General features: G+C 32.5%; 1 protein-coding gene across 1 annotated transcript; it reads right to left on the bottom strand.

The window, feature by feature from the left end:
* Nucleotides 1-10,508: 10,508 nt before the first annotated feature.
* LOC112000841 (putative wall-associated receptor kinase-like 16) lies at nucleotides 10,509-17,525 on the bottom strand. The gene is made up of 3 exons (XM_024033011.2): nucleotides 16,551-17,525; nucleotides 14,806-14,985; nucleotides 10,509-12,033 (listed from the first exon to the last, which is right to left on the bottom strand). Exons 1-3 carry the CDS (start codon nucleotides 17,371-17,373, stop codon nucleotides 10,826-10,828), a joined length of 2,211 nt encoding a protein of 736 aa, XP_023888779.2. The 5' UTR covers nucleotides 17,374-17,525; the 3' UTR covers nucleotides 10,509-10,825.
* Nucleotides 17,526-17,984: the final 459 nt, after the last annotated feature.

Genomic DNA, 17,984 nt, shown 5'->3' with positions numbered 1-17,984 from the left:
TGATTTCAATCTAGTATATTTCTTTCAAAAACAGTTAATCATAATATATACATATATAAAAAAAGTTAATCATAATATATTTTCTTCAATAAAAGTTTGTGAATAAGTTTTAATATACATCACGTTACAAAATAATTATATAGCGTTTGGACTCTGTCATTTTCTTTCAAAAACCTAGAATAGTACATCGAAGAGCTTTAATGTTGAAACTTGGAATTACAGCTTTAACTTGAAGTTGTTTTTCAATTTTCTTAAATGTGTATTAAGGACACCCAAAGTCTCGCAGCTTAGTAGGATTTCTTGCTTTTCTTTATGAGAAGAACAAGGATTCTAGTAAAAAAAAAAAAACTTTTTACTTTTTACTTAACTTTTTAAGATTAAAAATTACTTTTTGCAACAATCAATTTCAACCATTAATAAGAATTGCATTAGATGCAATACCTTAGATATTGCACATGATTTCAATCCAGTATATTTCTTTCAAAAACAGTTAATCATAATATATACATATATAAACAAGTTAATCATAATATATTTTCTTCAATAAAAGTTTGTGAATAAATTTAAATATACATCACGTTACAAAATAATTATATAGCGTTTGGACTCTCTGACATTTTCTTTCAAAAACCTAGAATAGTACATCGAAGAGCTTTAATGTTGAAACTTGGAATTACAGCTTTAACTTGAAGTTGTTTTTCAATTTTCTTAAATGTGTATTAAGGACACCCAAAGTCTCGCAGCTTAGTAGGATTTCTTGCTTTTCTTTATGAGAAGAACAAGGATTCTAGTCTCTCTTACCCATTGTTGACACTATCGATTTTTTTAATATAATTTTATTTTTATAAGGTCTTGCAGCATAAGCATAGTCATACGTGTACTGTGCAGGCCTATCTAACTTTATTTTAATATATACTACGAATGTAGCCAATGTCAATTTCTTAGCAGAACAATCCCACCTTTGATAATGTAGCAGTTGTGCACATAATTATGGTGTATGAGCCCGTGTAAAATTTTCCGACAGCAAGACTTTCAAGGAAGATATGAGCATATCTTATATTTTTATTAAGTGAGCATTCCCATACCCAGGCTGACAAAATAATCTTAAATTACTTCATTCACAACTTCCCCATCATTCTCATCCTTTACCTTGTCTCTGTTACTTGGAATGTTGGAATAATTGTACTTGTTCATTTTGAGTCCTTGATTTTGGAAGATCCTAGGTGGACCAAGGGACTTGTTGATGGAGACAGTAGTGACTTTTGGTGGAAAGTAAATATTTCCATTTGAAATGGATTTTTTCTTGGTTTAAATTAAATGTTACAAATATAAATATTTACCTAGCACTACTTCATTAAAAAGTGGTAATTAATAAAATGTTAGATTTAAGAAATAAAATCTTAACTGTAAAATAGGTTATTCCTATTTCAAATGAATTGAGAGGATTCTATAATTTTTTGGGAAGAAGTAAACTGCTTAGACATTCAGTTCTTTAACCTAGAACAGCACAGTTTTTTCCTGTGCAAGAAAATTTACAGAGCAAAGTCTTACTGCAGGTTCCTTTAGTGTTACAAATTCTAGGATAGTTGGGTTGTATGCATGCATCTGTTCTTGTTATTTCAACACTTGTGTGGCTTGCACAAGATTCCATGAATATTGAAATCACAAGAGCATGTGCATTGAGATAAATAGTACAAGAATTGTTCTAGTTAATGATGATCACTAGCTCTGATGCAAGGACATAAGAGTACAAGTTGAGGCATAACAGATTCTACATCACAATAAGCGTAAGATGTTTTTAAAAGGTGAAAATGTTGTTTCTCAAACATTCTAATATAATTGAAGACTTTAATGGGAGCTTTCTCATAGATCCACTTGAAAAAAAGATAAAAATTAGTTTTTTGTGTGGTCGAGTTCTAGAACAGCAATGCATAACTGAGAATTCAAACTAGGGGCAGATGACAAATTAACTCTACATTTTTCAGTTTAAGATTAAATATTTTATATGGACATTAAAGCATTTTGATTACTGAATTAGTAGTTAGTAAGACATGGAGCACTTTGAGCAAGAATGGACCCTACCACTTTAAGAAAGAAGTGCATTGTACACATTCCAACTCCTTTTGTCCCAGATTAGCCCGCACAAATGTTAAATATAGTCTTTCATCCGACATTCCTTCAGCTTACTGCAATTAAAAATTGTGAGCTCACGAGCACTTCAAAGTTTGGTGCAGCAGGCTTCTTCTTTAATATATTGAAAAAGCTCAAATAGCCCCTTTTGACAGCATGGTAATGTTATATCATTTTCAATGGCTAAATTCTGGTTTGATCTTCTTCAGGGGTAGAATAAATATTCTCAAGGATTGATTTAATTATTATTTCTTACATCTTAAGTTGGGAGGGAGATTTGATCCTTGGATATCTTTGTTGGAAACAAACAAAAGGAAAATATGTCAATTGAACTATAAGTCCTTCATGAATAAATTCAGAAGTAATTTTTTTTTTTTTAATATGTTGTAAGAGAGCGGGGGTTTTGATTTTGTCTATTATAACTGACCTATGTTTTTCCTGAAGAAGAGAAAAGGACCATATACCTTGTATCTTAATTAAATTTTGTTGCTTCACTGACTCTACTTAGCTTTGGGGTGCCCCGATCAATGGTCTTTACACAAAGTATTAATTGATTTCCCAGTGACAATGCTGGTAAGTGATGACCATTATTCTTTTGAGGTAAAAGCATTTCTTTGTTCGCAAAATAGCATACAAAAGTGCCTAGATGCTTCTTTCGACTCCTTTAAACCTTTTCTTACTGAGGCTTGCTTGGCTTTTGAACTATCTAAAATTAGTGAAAAAGGTACTCTCCTCATGTTTGCATGATTGAGAGATAATAATAATACCAGAGTTAGGTGGGGTTTCTATTTTCTAAACTGAAGGCTTATAGGGCTTTAGGGAACATTTTTTATTATTGACACATGCTTCATCAATTCTAGCGTAGAAGTGGATATTTACCAATGCAGGATTCAATGCAGTCATGTAAAACCAAAGAGGATGCATTTGCAATGTATTGAAATGATTAACCTTGTATATTTCGAGACTCAGACATAGCTTCAAGGCGATTTTGATTGAGTTTTAAAAACTCTGATACTAAACATATTATGAGCATGCTAACCAATGCTTTGTATTTTCATGCGCGACATGAAATCGATCTCATGGCATGCATTATATATAGGGAATATGTATGCTTACAAAAAAGTGCAAACCAAAATGGTAAAATACTGTTTCATTAATGTCACATATTGTCTAAGTGGCATTACTAATTATATTGCTTGAATAAGTCTGACAGCAAAGATTTCTTACCAGACAGAAGATTAAACAATTGTAGTAGTACTCAACCAATTTGGGGTACGAAATATTAAACTCCCTCAAATTCCTCAATCTCACACACACAGATCCTATTTCTATATTAGACAATGAGAGCAACAACATGAGCTGCTCAAAAGATTAGCATTATCAAATACCCCATTGTCTGCCATTAAGTCATCTTTTCTCAAACACACAAGTTGGCAGTCTCCATACATTACTCAACATGTCTGCTGCAACAGTCTATCTAAAGCTGCAAGCTTTGAAAGTTAAAGCAGAGCTCTGTTCATTTCCTGAGTATTCAACATGTTAGGTTCTTGGAGGCACAAGTGCTTGCTCTTTACTCTTCTTGCTTTCATTGTTCTTTCAGAAGCATCAAGATTGCCTAAGGAATACTGGGAACAGATGCTACCTAAGAAGCTCCCATGCCCTTCCTCCTCTCCCTCCAAAGGCACCAATTCTCTATCTAAATCATCTTCCAAAGCCTTGAAGGCCAACAGAAACCTTCCTTCATCAGATGGAAAGGTCTAGTTGTGATTTGAAGAACTCAAATTCGGCACTTCACTCTTAGTTGTAAGAAACGCAATTTTAGAGTTGCACTGATGAGAAGGAAGCATGCAGAGTTTTGTATACTAGCCTTTTACAGCGATTTTGAATCGATCTGATGTGCTTATCATCAACAGACTCACACTCCTGTAGATTTGTTTCACTTGGTCAGCGGGTATAGTATAGTCTCTTGTAAAGATAGTTGAATTGGAGTCCTCATGAACAGAACCAGTTTACAGAAGATAATTTCAGGATGGGGAGGATAAAACAGCCAGATTTTAATCGATTTACTTCTCCTTCCTTGAGAGACATTGCTCGAAATGATGAAACTAAATCACCTTACCATGGTGATAATCATTATTATTCTTCAATGTAATGTCTCTTAGAATCTGTATTTTCCTCAAAAAATAATGATATAATAGTTAACAAAAGTGTACTGTCTTGATTTTCATTTTCCCACCTTTTTGTGTCCCTGTAATGTTTTAGATGATCTATATCGGATTTCTAGCGGTAGTTACGATTTTCCAAACTCTCATAAGAGCATAGCAATATGTAATAATAATATGAATTTGTGGAAAACTGATGCCCAACACCTATGATGTGTTTCCAAAATTTTTTGTTACATCATGACCTTGACAAGTATGTTGTAGGATAATCATGCCAATATAAAGCTGGAAGATAGACCAGGAAGTGACAGAAGTGATAAAGCTCATCTGTTAGAGATATATATTAGACATATATTAGCCCAATGTAATAGGCCCAAGCCCAGTCCTACTTGTACTAGTAGTCTAGGGTTTAGTCGCCTATATATACTCATGTTAGGGTTCATTGTAACACAGGTTATTGTACTACACTCCTACACAATAAAGATGTAGCCCTTAAGGGATTCCTCCGTGGATGTAGGCCGTCAAGGCTGAACCACGTAACCCTCGTGTTCTTGATGTACCTATTCTATGCTTCCTCTTCCGCATTCACTCTAGCATACACAACATGGTATAACACATTGCGTTTGATAATATTTCTACCTAAGAAGCTCCCATGCCCTTCCTCCTCTCCCTCCAAAGGCACCAATTCTCTATCTAAATCATCTTCCAAAGCCTTGAAGGCCAACAGAAACCTTCCTTCATCAGATGGAAAGGTCTAGTTGTGATTTGAAGAACTCAAATTCGGCACTTCACTCTTAGTTGTAAGAAACGCAATTTTAGAGTTGCACTGATGAGAAGGAAGCATGCAGAGTTTTGTATACTAGCCTTTTACAGCGATTTTGAATCGATCTGATGTGCTTATCATCAACAGACTCACACTCCTGTAGATTTGTTTCACTTGGTCAGCGGGTATAGTATAGTCTCTTGTAAAGATAGTTGAATTGGAGTCCTCATGAACAGAACCAGTTTACAGAAGATAATTTCAGGATGGGGAGGATAAAACAGCCAGATTTTAATCGATTTACTTCTCCTTCCTTGAGAGACATTGCTCGAAATGATGAAACTAAATCACCTTACCATGGTGATAATCATTATTATTCTTCAATGTAATGTCTCTTAGAATCTTTATTTTCCTCAAAAAATAATGATATAATAGTTAACAAAGTGTACTGTCTTGAATTTCATTTTCCCACCTTTTTGTGTCCCTGTAGTGTTTTAGATTATCTATATCGGATTTCTTGCGGTAGTTACAATTTTCCAAACTCTCATAAGAGCATAGCAATATGTAATAATAATATGAATTTGTGGAAAACTGATGCCCAACACCTATGATGTGTTTCCAAAAGTTTTTGTTACATCATGACCTTGACAAGTATGTTGTACGATAATCATGCCAATATAAAGCTGGAAGATAGACCAGGAAGTGACGGAAGTGATAAATCTCATCAAAATATATTCTGATGAGCTACAGTAGATGAAATTCATCTTAGGTGATGGCAGTTGATTGTAATTTGGATTCTTACACGTTTTGTACATACCTATCAACAGCCTCTAAGTAATCCAATGATGTATTCCTTCACCATGTTAAAGTGAGGTGGAAAGTTCAATTCAGTAGTAGTAAACTTTACACGCTATCAGAGCCAAACTGACAAATATCTGTCTCAACCAAAATGGCCTCCTCCTCATCTACTTCAGTCAACATGATTGATTCTGACAAAATCTTCTTAACACTTCATTCACAACCATCACCTTCATACACCATTTGATAACTATTTAGTTCACAAGAGACAATTATCTCTGGTGGAAAGCGCTAGTGTTCCATAACCAAAGGATCAACATCTTTATGGATTTGTTGATAGTTCAAACCCGAGTCCACAACAGGTTATCACCATTCAATCAAATAGTGAAACCAATGCCATATATCCTCAATCATACCTTCACAAAACGGTACCTACAAGACCAAATCGTCCTAATTGCACTCATCTCATCTCATTCAAAAAACGTTATTGTGATTCAATATAATATCTAAAAGCTAAAGTGTAGTATTTATTATTAATGCATCCTATTGAGCCATATCAGTGTAGTGTTTCGTTCCATTTCAGTTAATTTGGTACATTTCAGTCCACTTTGGTCCATTTAGCCAATTTCGGTCCACTTTAATTCATTTCAGTCCACTTCGATCATTTTCGTTCACTTTGGTGATGCTTTGGGAGTAGAGGTTTGTGTAAAAAGAGGAATTGCTTCATTGACAATTATGTCACATTTTTATAATGAGGTTAGTAGGTTCTTGATAAAATTACATTTTTCTTATGTTATTAAAAGTCTTGTATTTTTTTTCCTTAGATAAATGGTGAATTTACTTATATATGCTTCTTTTTTTTAGGACATTTAAGATATATAGAGGATAAATTGTTTGTAAGGAACATTAGAAATAAATTCTAGCCACACATTACATTATTTATAAAATATCTCGCCTATATAATAATTGAATGTAAAATGCAATATGTTTCTTTGAAAGAAAAAAAAAAATGCTCCAACTATGCAGATTTGATATCAGCTTGCCTCCTTAAAGAAAGAGAACCTCTCCATAGCTGATTATTTTCACAAATTTACTAGCCTTTGTAAGAATTCTTACAGAAAATTATAGAGAAAATAAAGAGTTTTGGGAATTTTCTTCTATTGTATGTTGCAATAATGAATCTATACAAGCATCTCTGTTATATACACTAAGAAAACAGAAAAACTAACTTTCCCTCTCTTTTTCCAAACCATATGCTAAGTTAGTTACAACACGTGATAAAGCCATGTGTGTTTTATACGTGAATAATTAGACTACTTAAACTACTTGCAATTTAGCTAACTCTTCTGTCGTTTAACTGCTGTGTTGATCTTCAGCTTCTTCTTTTCTTTTCTTCCCTTTTTGATCTTTAGAACTTTGACACTCCCCTCAAGATGAGAACTAGTACTCTGAATGTTTACAATGCTCATCTTGGAAAGTAGAGAAAAAAGTTGTTGAGAACTAAGTGCTTTTGTAAGAAAATCTGCTAACTGAGAATCTGTTGGTGTATAGAACAACCTGTCAATGTTGTCTTGTATCTTATCTCTGACCGCATGACAATCTACCTCTACGTGCTTAGTTCTTTTATGGAACATTGAATCTCACTTGTCAAGAGTGTGATTGACATGACTTTATTCTATCTCCGTCTTTTCTTTTTTTTTTTTTTCTTTTTTTATACGACTTTATTCCCCGTCTTAATCCTGAGTTAGAACATTCACATCAGATCAGCTAAACTCTTCTAAAATAGATCTACAGTGCAAATTTTACACATTTTGAGTAAAAAATCATCCACATCAGTGGGTGTAAAAATGTGTAAAATTATGTATATATTTCTATGAGCTACAGTACCCGTGTAAATATACATGGGTACTATAGCTCGTGTATTTATTATTTTAATGATTTCCGTTCGCATCAATTTTTCTCTTTCTTCTCCGATGCACAACTACCTCAGAAACTCATCATCTTTTCCTCAAATGCACACAAATACACCCAAACACAAACATATCCACACAAACACACCCACACACAAACAAACCCACATAGACAAACCAACAGAGAGATAGATCGGTGCTTGTGGAGCTTGGTTCGTGGATCGGCCGGTGAAGAAAGGATCTGGGTCGTGGAGCTTGGTTCGTGGATCAGCGGGTGAAACGCGATCTGGGTTGCCAGAGCTTCGATTGTGGATCGGCCGGTGAAGAAAGGTTCTGGCTCGGCCGGTGAAGTAAGGACCTGGTGAAGAATTGATCTGGGTTGTAGTTTTTGAGAGAGAGAGAGAGAGAGAGAGAGAGAGAGAGAGAGAGATACCGCGCGTATATAGGGATAGCAGTTGAGGGAAATAAAAAAAAAATGGAGACGAATGAATATTTTATTGAAATATCTTGTAAAATAAATAAACTGATGTGGGTGTTTTGTAAAAGTGATAGTGTAAAATAAAAAGATGAGGTTTTTTCGTATAAAATAGACAGAAAATTTAGAAGAGCTGATGTGAATGCTCTTAGTGATGTATTCCCAAATTTAAGAGAGGGTTTGGATACCACTTCTTCTCACTCATTGTAGAGTTGCGTTTTGTGGTTTTTTTTTTTTTTTTGTTCTCAAGCCGGACTTGTTGACTATTTGGAGACAAAAATCACTGTGCATGAACAGTATGTATACTGTTCACGTACTGTTCATGTACTGTTTACAATTAAAAAATATTAAAAGTAGGTCCCACAATACTATTCACACATTTAAAAATTATTTTGCTACAGTGTTTTCAGCAACAATCAGTTTTTATCAACTTTCAGCAACAATAAGTGCTATCCAAACAGACCCTAAGTGTAAGTTGGCATTCGTGGGCTCAGGCGGTCATAGCACTCACCAACAAAGTCATAAACTCATCATTGGATGCCTAAACAGTAGCTTGATGATGAAAAGCAAAGAAAAAAAAATGAGAGTTGTATTTATTTTCATCTTTAAGGCTAATGTTATTTGGAAAATCCGTGCACATATAACAAAAGAAAAAATTGACTTATGTTTTCAGCCGTGGCTTGAATCAAGGCGTGCTTTCAATTGAAGAATCTCCAAATTGAAATGTTACTATTTCAGAGGGTTTGGAAATTATAATTTTATCTGAGTGATACTATACTTATAATATTTTTACAACAAGTTTTAAATGTTAAGTTATTATTAGTTATAATTTGAGTCTACTATTGACATTATTTTTTAACTAACTAACTTATTACCTAAGATTTATTGTGAAACTATTATGAAAATGTTATGTACGTAATATTATTCATCTTATCAGGATTCAGGAGGATTAAAAATTAAATATAGCAATGATTAGAATGTGATTTACGTCAAGAAGGAAAGAGGATAGTTGAAGGGATTTTTCATCCCTTTGGTCTCGTAACTCGGTAAGTCACAGGTGGGCCTATCTGTTGCCTAAGGAAGGAGAAGAACTGGTGGGCTTTACTGCCACCAATCCTCCTTCGTGCAAGGCCCTTGGGTTTTAAATTTTTTTTAAGATCATATCCAACAAAATTGGAGGGAATTTGCAGAGTATGAGTTAATAGAGATTCAATGTAGTAAGTTGGGCAACGTTTCAAAGTTTTAAGAAAAATAGTATCTCGAGTTTTAGAAACTCGAGATCCATATTAAAACTCGAGTCCCAAAGACTCGCTTTGCGAGTGTTGGCTAGATGACTTGGACTGAAAATGCCATATAGATCTCGAGTCTTTAAGACTTGAGTTCCATGCAAAATTTCAGAGAGCCCTATAGTGGCATTTTTAAGTCTTATAGTGACATTTTAAAACCCTATAGCGGCGTTTTCTTGTAATTTATTGAACTCGAGTCTTTTAAAACTCGATTTTCTCTTGGATTTTTTTTCCACGTCAAACCCATCTGCTTACAAATTGAGACTTAAAAACTTGAGTTTTATCTTGGAACTCGAGTTTTAGATACTCGAGATACTACTTTTCAACTTCCTTTTCCACCATGACAACTAACTAAAATTTTTAATATTTATTGTTATTTAGAAAAAAAGTCAACAAAATTGACTTTGGCAAGCACGTTCCCTTTTCCGTATACTGTTAGAATATTAATTAAATATATGTTTTTTTTTTTCTATTATATAATAATTTTTTTAAAATATTAATTAATTTTTAGTGTAGGCATGATTAATTTGATCCTCATATTTTTTATTAGATGACAATAAATTTTATTAGTTGAATTAATTGGAACTCATTTTATAGCGTTAGTTTATAGTGCATTTAAAACATTAAAACTATTGGGGTAACTGATAATTTGCCATATTCTAGTTATTTTCAACCTCATTAACATAATAAAATTAAGTAGGGGTAAAAAAGTGTACCTCCTGAACAATAAGTACTAGTTTAAAACATGTTCAAAAGCAATTTAGTGTCATACAAAAAAGTTCATTTGCACTTCCACTTCGATCATCTAGTCTTAAGTCCAACTAATTATTGGCATCCAAAAGAGATATATCAATAACTATAATGTCTGTGAAAGAAGGAGGAAGAGAGAATTAGAAAACTCATAGGTTTACTGGTTTAGCAATAGAAAGAAATAGATAAATGGAAACTACACTAAACCAAATGATCACAATCAATAAGAAATCAATACAAAAGACTTGATCTTGGTCGGACTCCTACATCTTCATCATATATATAAACTTAAATACAATCACACTCTTAATTACATCTTCCAATATTCAAAATATAATTTACAAGACAAATACAGTTGACAATACACACACGATAGTATTTGATAAATACAAATATTATTTCAAGACAGACCCAAATGGAGTCAAACTTTCGAAACAATTTTTAACTTCCAAGATTGTTAGTTGATTGCTTACTTGGAAATTATTTTGCCCATCATAGCACCATGTCAAATTCGATTGTCAATCGATACCAATATATTACCAAGGAGCAAGTAATTATCTCCCATTATCCACTAGTTTCAGTAACTGGTCATTCATGCTATCATATTCAGCAGTTGTACTGGTAGAACCACCGGTGCCAACATCAATATCGAAAGACTGACTAGTTGCACTGAGCAAGTATTCAGTCTTGCTCGCATAGACATCAGTGTTTTCCGACGGCTTTTTTTCCATTTTTTTCAATCTCTCCAGCTCCCCTGCCACCACTTTCATAGAAGGCCTATCATCCCCTCTCAACCTTAGGCACCTTTTTGCAAGATTAGCAACTTCCTTTAGTTGCTCAATATTACCATCATTAACAATGTGAACTTCAACAATTTGAAGTAAGCGGTCCTCTTTTACGGCGGAAACAAAGGATGTTGCTAAATTTCTATCAATTTCAGGCCTATCAAAAGAAAGTGCCTTCTTACCTGTCAGTAGCTCTGCCATAACAACACCAAAACTATAGACATCGCTTTTTTCTGTTAGATTGCTAGTTTGTAAGTATTCTGGGTCCAAATACCCCAAAGTTCCTTGCACCAAAGTGGTCAATTGTGTTTGATCAAGAGGAACTAGCCTTGAAGCTCCAAAGTCAGCTACTTTTGCAGTATAGTTATCATCTAACAATATATTTGCAGTTTTAATATCTCTATGTATAATTGGCATAGAAGTTGCAGAATGCAAATATGCAAGTGCTTCAGCAGTTTCTGTAGCAATCTTCAAACGTTTTTCCCATGAAAGTAAGGATGATCGGCCTTTATCATGTATGTGGTCACAAAGAGTTCCGTTTGTGATGAATTCATAAACAAGTAAAGGCACTTCTGTTTCTAGACAACAACCAAACAACTTAACCACATTCCTATGGTTAATTTGGGTAAGCACAATCACTTCATTTATGAATTGCTCAATTTGACTCTGATCACCAATTTTAGACTTCTTAATGGCAACAACTTTGTTATCAGATAATATTCCTTTATATACTGTTCCATAGCCTCCATGGCCAAGGACTCTACTCTCGTCGTAGTTGTTGGTGGCCTTTTTTAACTCTTCTGCTGTAAAGATTTTGGTTGTCATAGAACTTTCGTGATTAGAGACTTGTTGTTTCAACAATAAACCACCATTTTTCTGGAAGAATTTTTCTTTGAGCTTCAGGTTCTTTCTTCTTTTTAGACCCCAATATATCCAAGAACCTCCCAAAAGCAATATTAAGAGGCTTACGCTGACACCTGCACATATTCAAACGTGCATTTTCACCAAGTAGAACATTTTAACTTCTTTAAATTTGTTAATACCACTGTCTCTGTAATGGCACAAATTTTGATACAGTAGAGAAGTATATTTAACATACGTATCATATGAAGACGCAATCAAGATTGGAATTATAATAGTTAACTACTGCCACAAAAACATATACTCCACTATGAGCGGCTCTCAAATCTGGTAATGACAAATTATATCAAAATTAAAAATATACAATTGAAAGAGAACTGGTGAACCAGGTTTTGAATTGACATCCTTTTATAAAACCACGTTGAGTTCCTTTGTTAATTATGAAGAAGACATTAGCGAAGCTAAGAATGCATAATTTTTTCTTCAAAAAACTCATGGCATATATATCAAAGATTGGACCTCCCACAAGCAAGTATTAACAGGTAATCCGTATGGTTTTTGAACTTGTTTGGATAGCGAACCTAGCTAGTTGAGAATCAAAAGTATCGTTTATATAACGAAATGCAGGAACTTTTTTTTTGAATGTCTAAATTTCTTATTTTCTTCAAAATATCTTATTTTTGCATAGTCTATTACAGTGAATTCAAAAAAATAGGGGGAAAAAAAAAACATAATAAACAAGAAGAAGAACATCGGATTGATAACATCTGTCGGTGAAGACCTCAACTCCTCACCAAGTCAATTGAAAAACAAAAAACCAAATCTCAAGTCTAACATTAAGGGTCTGTTTGATAGTAGAGTTTAAGGTTTATTTATTTATTTTTAATAACAAATAAATAACTAAAAATAGTTTTAGCTTTTAGAGCGTTTGACAAATTATAAGATAAAATGCTTTGAAGTTGATACCTCATTTAGGTAACCGATTGAAAAAAAAAAATTGTAAGAGATGATGTCAAAGGACATAATACAAAAGTTTTGTATTTTCATGAACTCAATTAATTTAATCTAGTGCTAAAATTTATTTAATCACTGTTAATATTATGAATATCATCATCATTCATCATATTCATTTGAAATAAAGAGTTTTAAACGTTAAAGCCCTGAATTTCAATATTGGTGTTTATAACCACATAGATAAAACACAATAAAAGATATAATTATTATTGAACTATTACTTGAATCTCAACATTTAATTTAGTTGAAACCTCCTAATCCCCTCTAACATAGAGATCTAAGTCATTTTTCACACTAACGACTATGTCTGGTGAGTAAAATTTGGGACATTTGCATTTACATCATTTCTCACTCTACCCAGATATTCTCATGGAAATATAAAATATTTCTGTTAGAGCATCATTATCTGGGCATCTATCTGGGTTTCAGTGGTTCCAAGTGGTTTTTGATTTTGGTGGTTCTGATTTCAGTGATGTTGTTGGATTAGTGGCAGTAGCTTGGGTTTTGTTGGTCATTTGTGGGTTTTATGTTGGTGGTGGTGGGTGATGGGCAATGAGGCAGTGGTTAACTAGGAACTGGTTCTATAAGAACCCAGATCTGCTAGCAGGACTTGAACCTCCTCTCAGTAAGTGAAATAACATGTCCTGCATATAAACTATTGGGCCACGCATATCTTATTGGTTAGGAATGAAAAATTAATAAATATAAATCAATTTAAGTATTAAATATATTAAAAATTTAAATAACATGTTACAGTTTGACTTCAGTTGAACTTCGATCTAACCTCAAAAACTTCAAACTCTCATTTTTTTAGTTTATTAAACTGTCCGAGTTTCAAAATCAAGGTTATAAGAGATAGAGTATCTTTTTAGAGGATAAAATATGATATAATTTGCAATGGCATGCTCTTACACTTCATTCATTCTTAAAAGTTTTCTTTATTTATTTAATGGCCTGGCTGAGGAAAATCATATAGAATGTTTTAGGGTAGATTAAATCATTACATAGCAGAGTATAACTTTACTTTAAAAAAAAAAAAAAAATAGAGAGTTGATAACTATGATTCTGGGGTCCAGCAGACAACGTGAGTTACGTGACCAGAGAAAGAGGCCAACGGGCAATGGCAATCCATGATAAGAAATAAAAAAGTTTCGTGATATTTCTCCGTTCGGAATCTTTGGATCGATACATAAGAGACTCTGACTTGTGTAAATATGTTGTTTTGTTTAAAGAAGCGATAAGTGACATATTGTCGGGTATTGTAGCTGGTAGGGACTAGGGAAGTCTGTGTTTCTCCTTTGGTTGAAACTTGAAAGAAAGTGACATGTAGTCATAGTGCGTTATCAGAAAGAAAAAGTGAGAGAGCATGGGAAAGTAGAGAGAGAGAGAGAGAAAAAAAAAAGGATCGATATTTTGTTGGCCAAATTATACTTTTTGTCAGTTTCAATTTGTTTCTTTTATATTATCTCAATTTTTAATTAATTGATTTCCAATTTATCTTTTAACTAAAACAACTTATATGCATAAAATTGAATTTATTTTAAAAGTTGAAGGATGAGTTTGACTATATAAAATTGAGTATTCTGTTAATAATACTAATAATAATAATAATAACAACAGTATAAGAGTAAATTCATTACCTTAGTCCTTAAGATAGAGAATAAAAAAATGACTAACAAATGTTTAGGAACTAGGTTTTTTTTTTTTTTTAGAAACTAAGTTAATTTTAGAAACCAAATTAATCACTTTCGAAATGTATTGAATCAGATTCGTATTAATCTAAATTTGAGGGTAAGTTAATAATAATAATAATAATAACAATAATAATAAAATAATAATAATAGTACAATTCTTATATATACTATTATACTTACACAGTGCAATGATAGATGTCTTAATAAGTTGGTTGCCAGGGATGCGATGACAGCCTGTTTTTACTGTTCGGTTCCCTTCGAAGATTAGTTCGTACCCCTTCGGACAAGTGCAATTGTAACCGCCTTCAAAGTTATTGCATTTGTGGTTGCATGGATTTGATCTTTCGCATTCATTAATATCTGAAACACAGTTGCAGACCATGTATCAGAGCATGAACAACCTTTGTGCTCATTTAGGTTTTTCTTTAGGGAAGAAATGGAAAATATTGCTCCTTATTCTGATACAATATTAAATAGTTAATTGTCTCAAAAAATTAAATTATTGGGATATAGTTAATGTAATCAATTAACCACATACTTTTAACAAATTGCAATATTCATAGTTAGTCAATAACTAGTGTTATGCATGGAGAATTGGGAATATTATCAACTTTTTCTCTTTTTTGTTAATATGTTTTTATTATGATTATGTTTTTATGAAACTATATAATATAATATTTTTTAAAAATATGATGTGACAAGATTCTGATGTGTTAGTACTTAAATATAAAATAAAATTCAACACTTAATTAAAAATGTATATCAGAATAATGATATGTAAAATTATAAAAAATTAAAAGATGATGTGACAAACTATTATAAATTCAATCAAAAAATTCAAATGCTTTCAGTTTTATACACACTAGTCGCGAACCTCTGTGATGTATAATTTTTTTTTCCTTAAAGTTAACACTTATATATACATTATAACTAAAATTATTTTCTCTATTATCAATATGAAATTTTTTTTTTTCTCAAGAACTCTAAAAGAGAAAGAGATAAATACTCATTCCCAAACAATATTTAATTACGGAATTAAGTGCGTCATCAAAGTACATTTGAAAATTATAATTATTACCCAAAACAAACTTTCTTAAAAGCCAAACTTTTTCAATCTATAACCAAAAAACATGTTGCATATCAAAAATTTTATAAATTAAGGGGGGAAAAATGAAACAAACACTTTGACACAAAATCTAATAAACATGATTCAAAATCAAAATGAAAAAACCAAATCACATCAAAATCCAAAATTTCACTCTAATATCCAAAATAAAGAAAAGTATTTCAAAATTTATAACAAACCAAAATTAAAATGAGATTAAAGAAATAAAAGATAAATTATCGAAATGGAAACATATATCTGTAAATTTTATTATATTAAAATAGCACAAATTAATTAAATTTTTTATATAATATAAAAATATATTTCGAAAATATTATCGAAACTTTAGTGAACCATTTGAAACTTTAATAGAGTTTCATCTAAATTAAATTACCAAAATGAAAAAATATATTGAACCACTTGCCATATGGTAAGCAATGTGTAAATTTTACTATATTAAAATACAAAATTATAATTGTTCAAAATAATTGAAATAAATTTTAAATTTCATTTTAAAATTCTTGAATTTAAAAAAAAAAAAAAAATAATTTTAGTTGGAGTAAAATTTTAAACTTTTTAAAACTTAGCTAATAGAGTTTTACCTAAATTTAACTATAATTGAACTATATATATATGTATGTATGTATGTATGTATATCCTAATTAATAATAATATATCCTAATTAATCAATTGATGCAGTCACGAATTTTAGAACCAACTTTTATATTTTCAATTAATTTCATACTTATCAACCAAACACAAAACCACAAGTTGAAACTCTTCTAAAAAAAAACCAAAACCAATATATATTAGCTAGTACCTTTGCAACCATGATCGAAGTCGTATGCGTTCCCTTCAAAACCTGAGGAGCACTTGCAAAGATACCCCAAACCGTTAGTTGAATTGTGACATTCACTTTTTTCTGCCCTACATGCATAGTCTGTTGAATTTCTAGCATCTTCGCATGTTTTATTTGCAATTGCCCAATCGAGCACCACGGGAACAGTTGATCTACTTCGTAAATTTTGAAGATCTGAAGAGCTGAAGTTAAATGCCTTTTTTTCCACTACAAAACTGAAAACACATGAATTGCCAAAATTGAACATAGTGTCCACTGTAAATTCCACTACTCCTGGTGGGACAGTAGTCTCACAACAGCCAGAGCAAGGCCTGCTGTTATTCACACTGCTATTACTTCTGACACAGCTTGATATGCATGCACTCGCATAGATACCCGATGAATCTCTAACATACGCAATAATGCCACAACCAACAGCAATGAATTTGTTCTTCCTATCTGAGATGGGAAACTTTGACCATATGCTCTGTTGAGAACGATTGTTGGAACAATAACGGGTTAAAGGGGTTGAAACTAGCAGCTCACCATCATTCAGTGATATGTTGAGGATTTCTATGTAACCATGGGACAGAAATGGTTTTGGAGTCCCAGATATGTTGTCACAAGAGATAAGAAAAGATTCATCAAGGGAGCAATTAGGCACGCTTGTTCCAAACGGGTAGGGGATTTCAACATTTCCACACTTCCTTACACAGTTCGAATTGGATTGAGATGCTACTCTTACTGCAAAAATTATCAACAAAAGTAGCAATTGTTGGTGCAAAAGCAGTCTATGTAAAGCCATGGTTTTGCCTTTTTCAGTGTCTCTGTTCTTTTGTAAAATTTAGACTCTCTTAATTTGTGCTATAGACAGTCTAGAATGGCCAACTTTATAGAAGGCAAGTACCTCTTTGAGGAGATTAGCTGGCACTGAATGTAGGTGTATACATGGGTCGCTTGGGTGATCAATTATTGGCCAAAATCGAGAGAGAGAGAGAGAGAGAGAGAGGCATAAGGAATAGGAATTAGAGGATCCTATGTTATCCCGAATAGTGATAGAATTATTGAGAAGCTCGTGCTAAATTACTAAGTTTACCTTTTCAATTCAATTTGGAGCTCGTTTAACACAATCCAAAAATAGCTTTAGGGTCCGTTTGGATGGAGGAGTGGAAAATTGAGAAGATGAAAAATTAGTGAGAGAATGGAAAAGTTAGAGGATAGAAAATATTTAGTTTTCTCGTGTGTGTTTGGTTGGAGGGATGTAAAAGTGAGAGGGTAGAAAACTCTTTTGTTTGGTTAAAAAGAAAAGTGAAAGGATAGAAAATGTAGTTTATATAAATTGACTATTATACCATTGTTATATAATAGGTAAGAAATAGATTTATTTATACTCATTAAATAATATAAAATTTACCA

This window comes from Quercus suber, unplaced genomic scaffold, assembly GCF_002906115.3.
Source record: "Quercus suber isolate HL8 unplaced genomic scaffold, Cork oak 2.0 scaffold_273, whole genome shotgun sequence".
In the NCBI taxonomy this organism is placed as follows: Eukaryota; Viridiplantae; Streptophyta; class Magnoliopsida; order Fagales; family Fagaceae; genus Quercus; species Quercus suber.
This window is presented reverse-complemented; position numbering and strand designations above follow the sequence as displayed.

Coding starts and splice junctions, on each gene's coding strand:
- LOC112000841 (XM_024033011.2), bottom strand. CDS start 17,373: ATGGCTTTACATAGACTGCTTTTGCACCAACAATTGCTACTTTTGTTG. Junction 14,986..16,550: donor CTTCGATCATGGTTGCAAAG/GTACTAGCTAAT, acceptor ACTGTGTTTCAG/ATATTAATGAATGCGAAAGA. Junction 12,034..14,805: donor GACATCTATCATTGCACTGT/GTAAGTATAATA, acceptor GAATATGTGCAG/GTGTCAGCGTAAGCCTCTTA.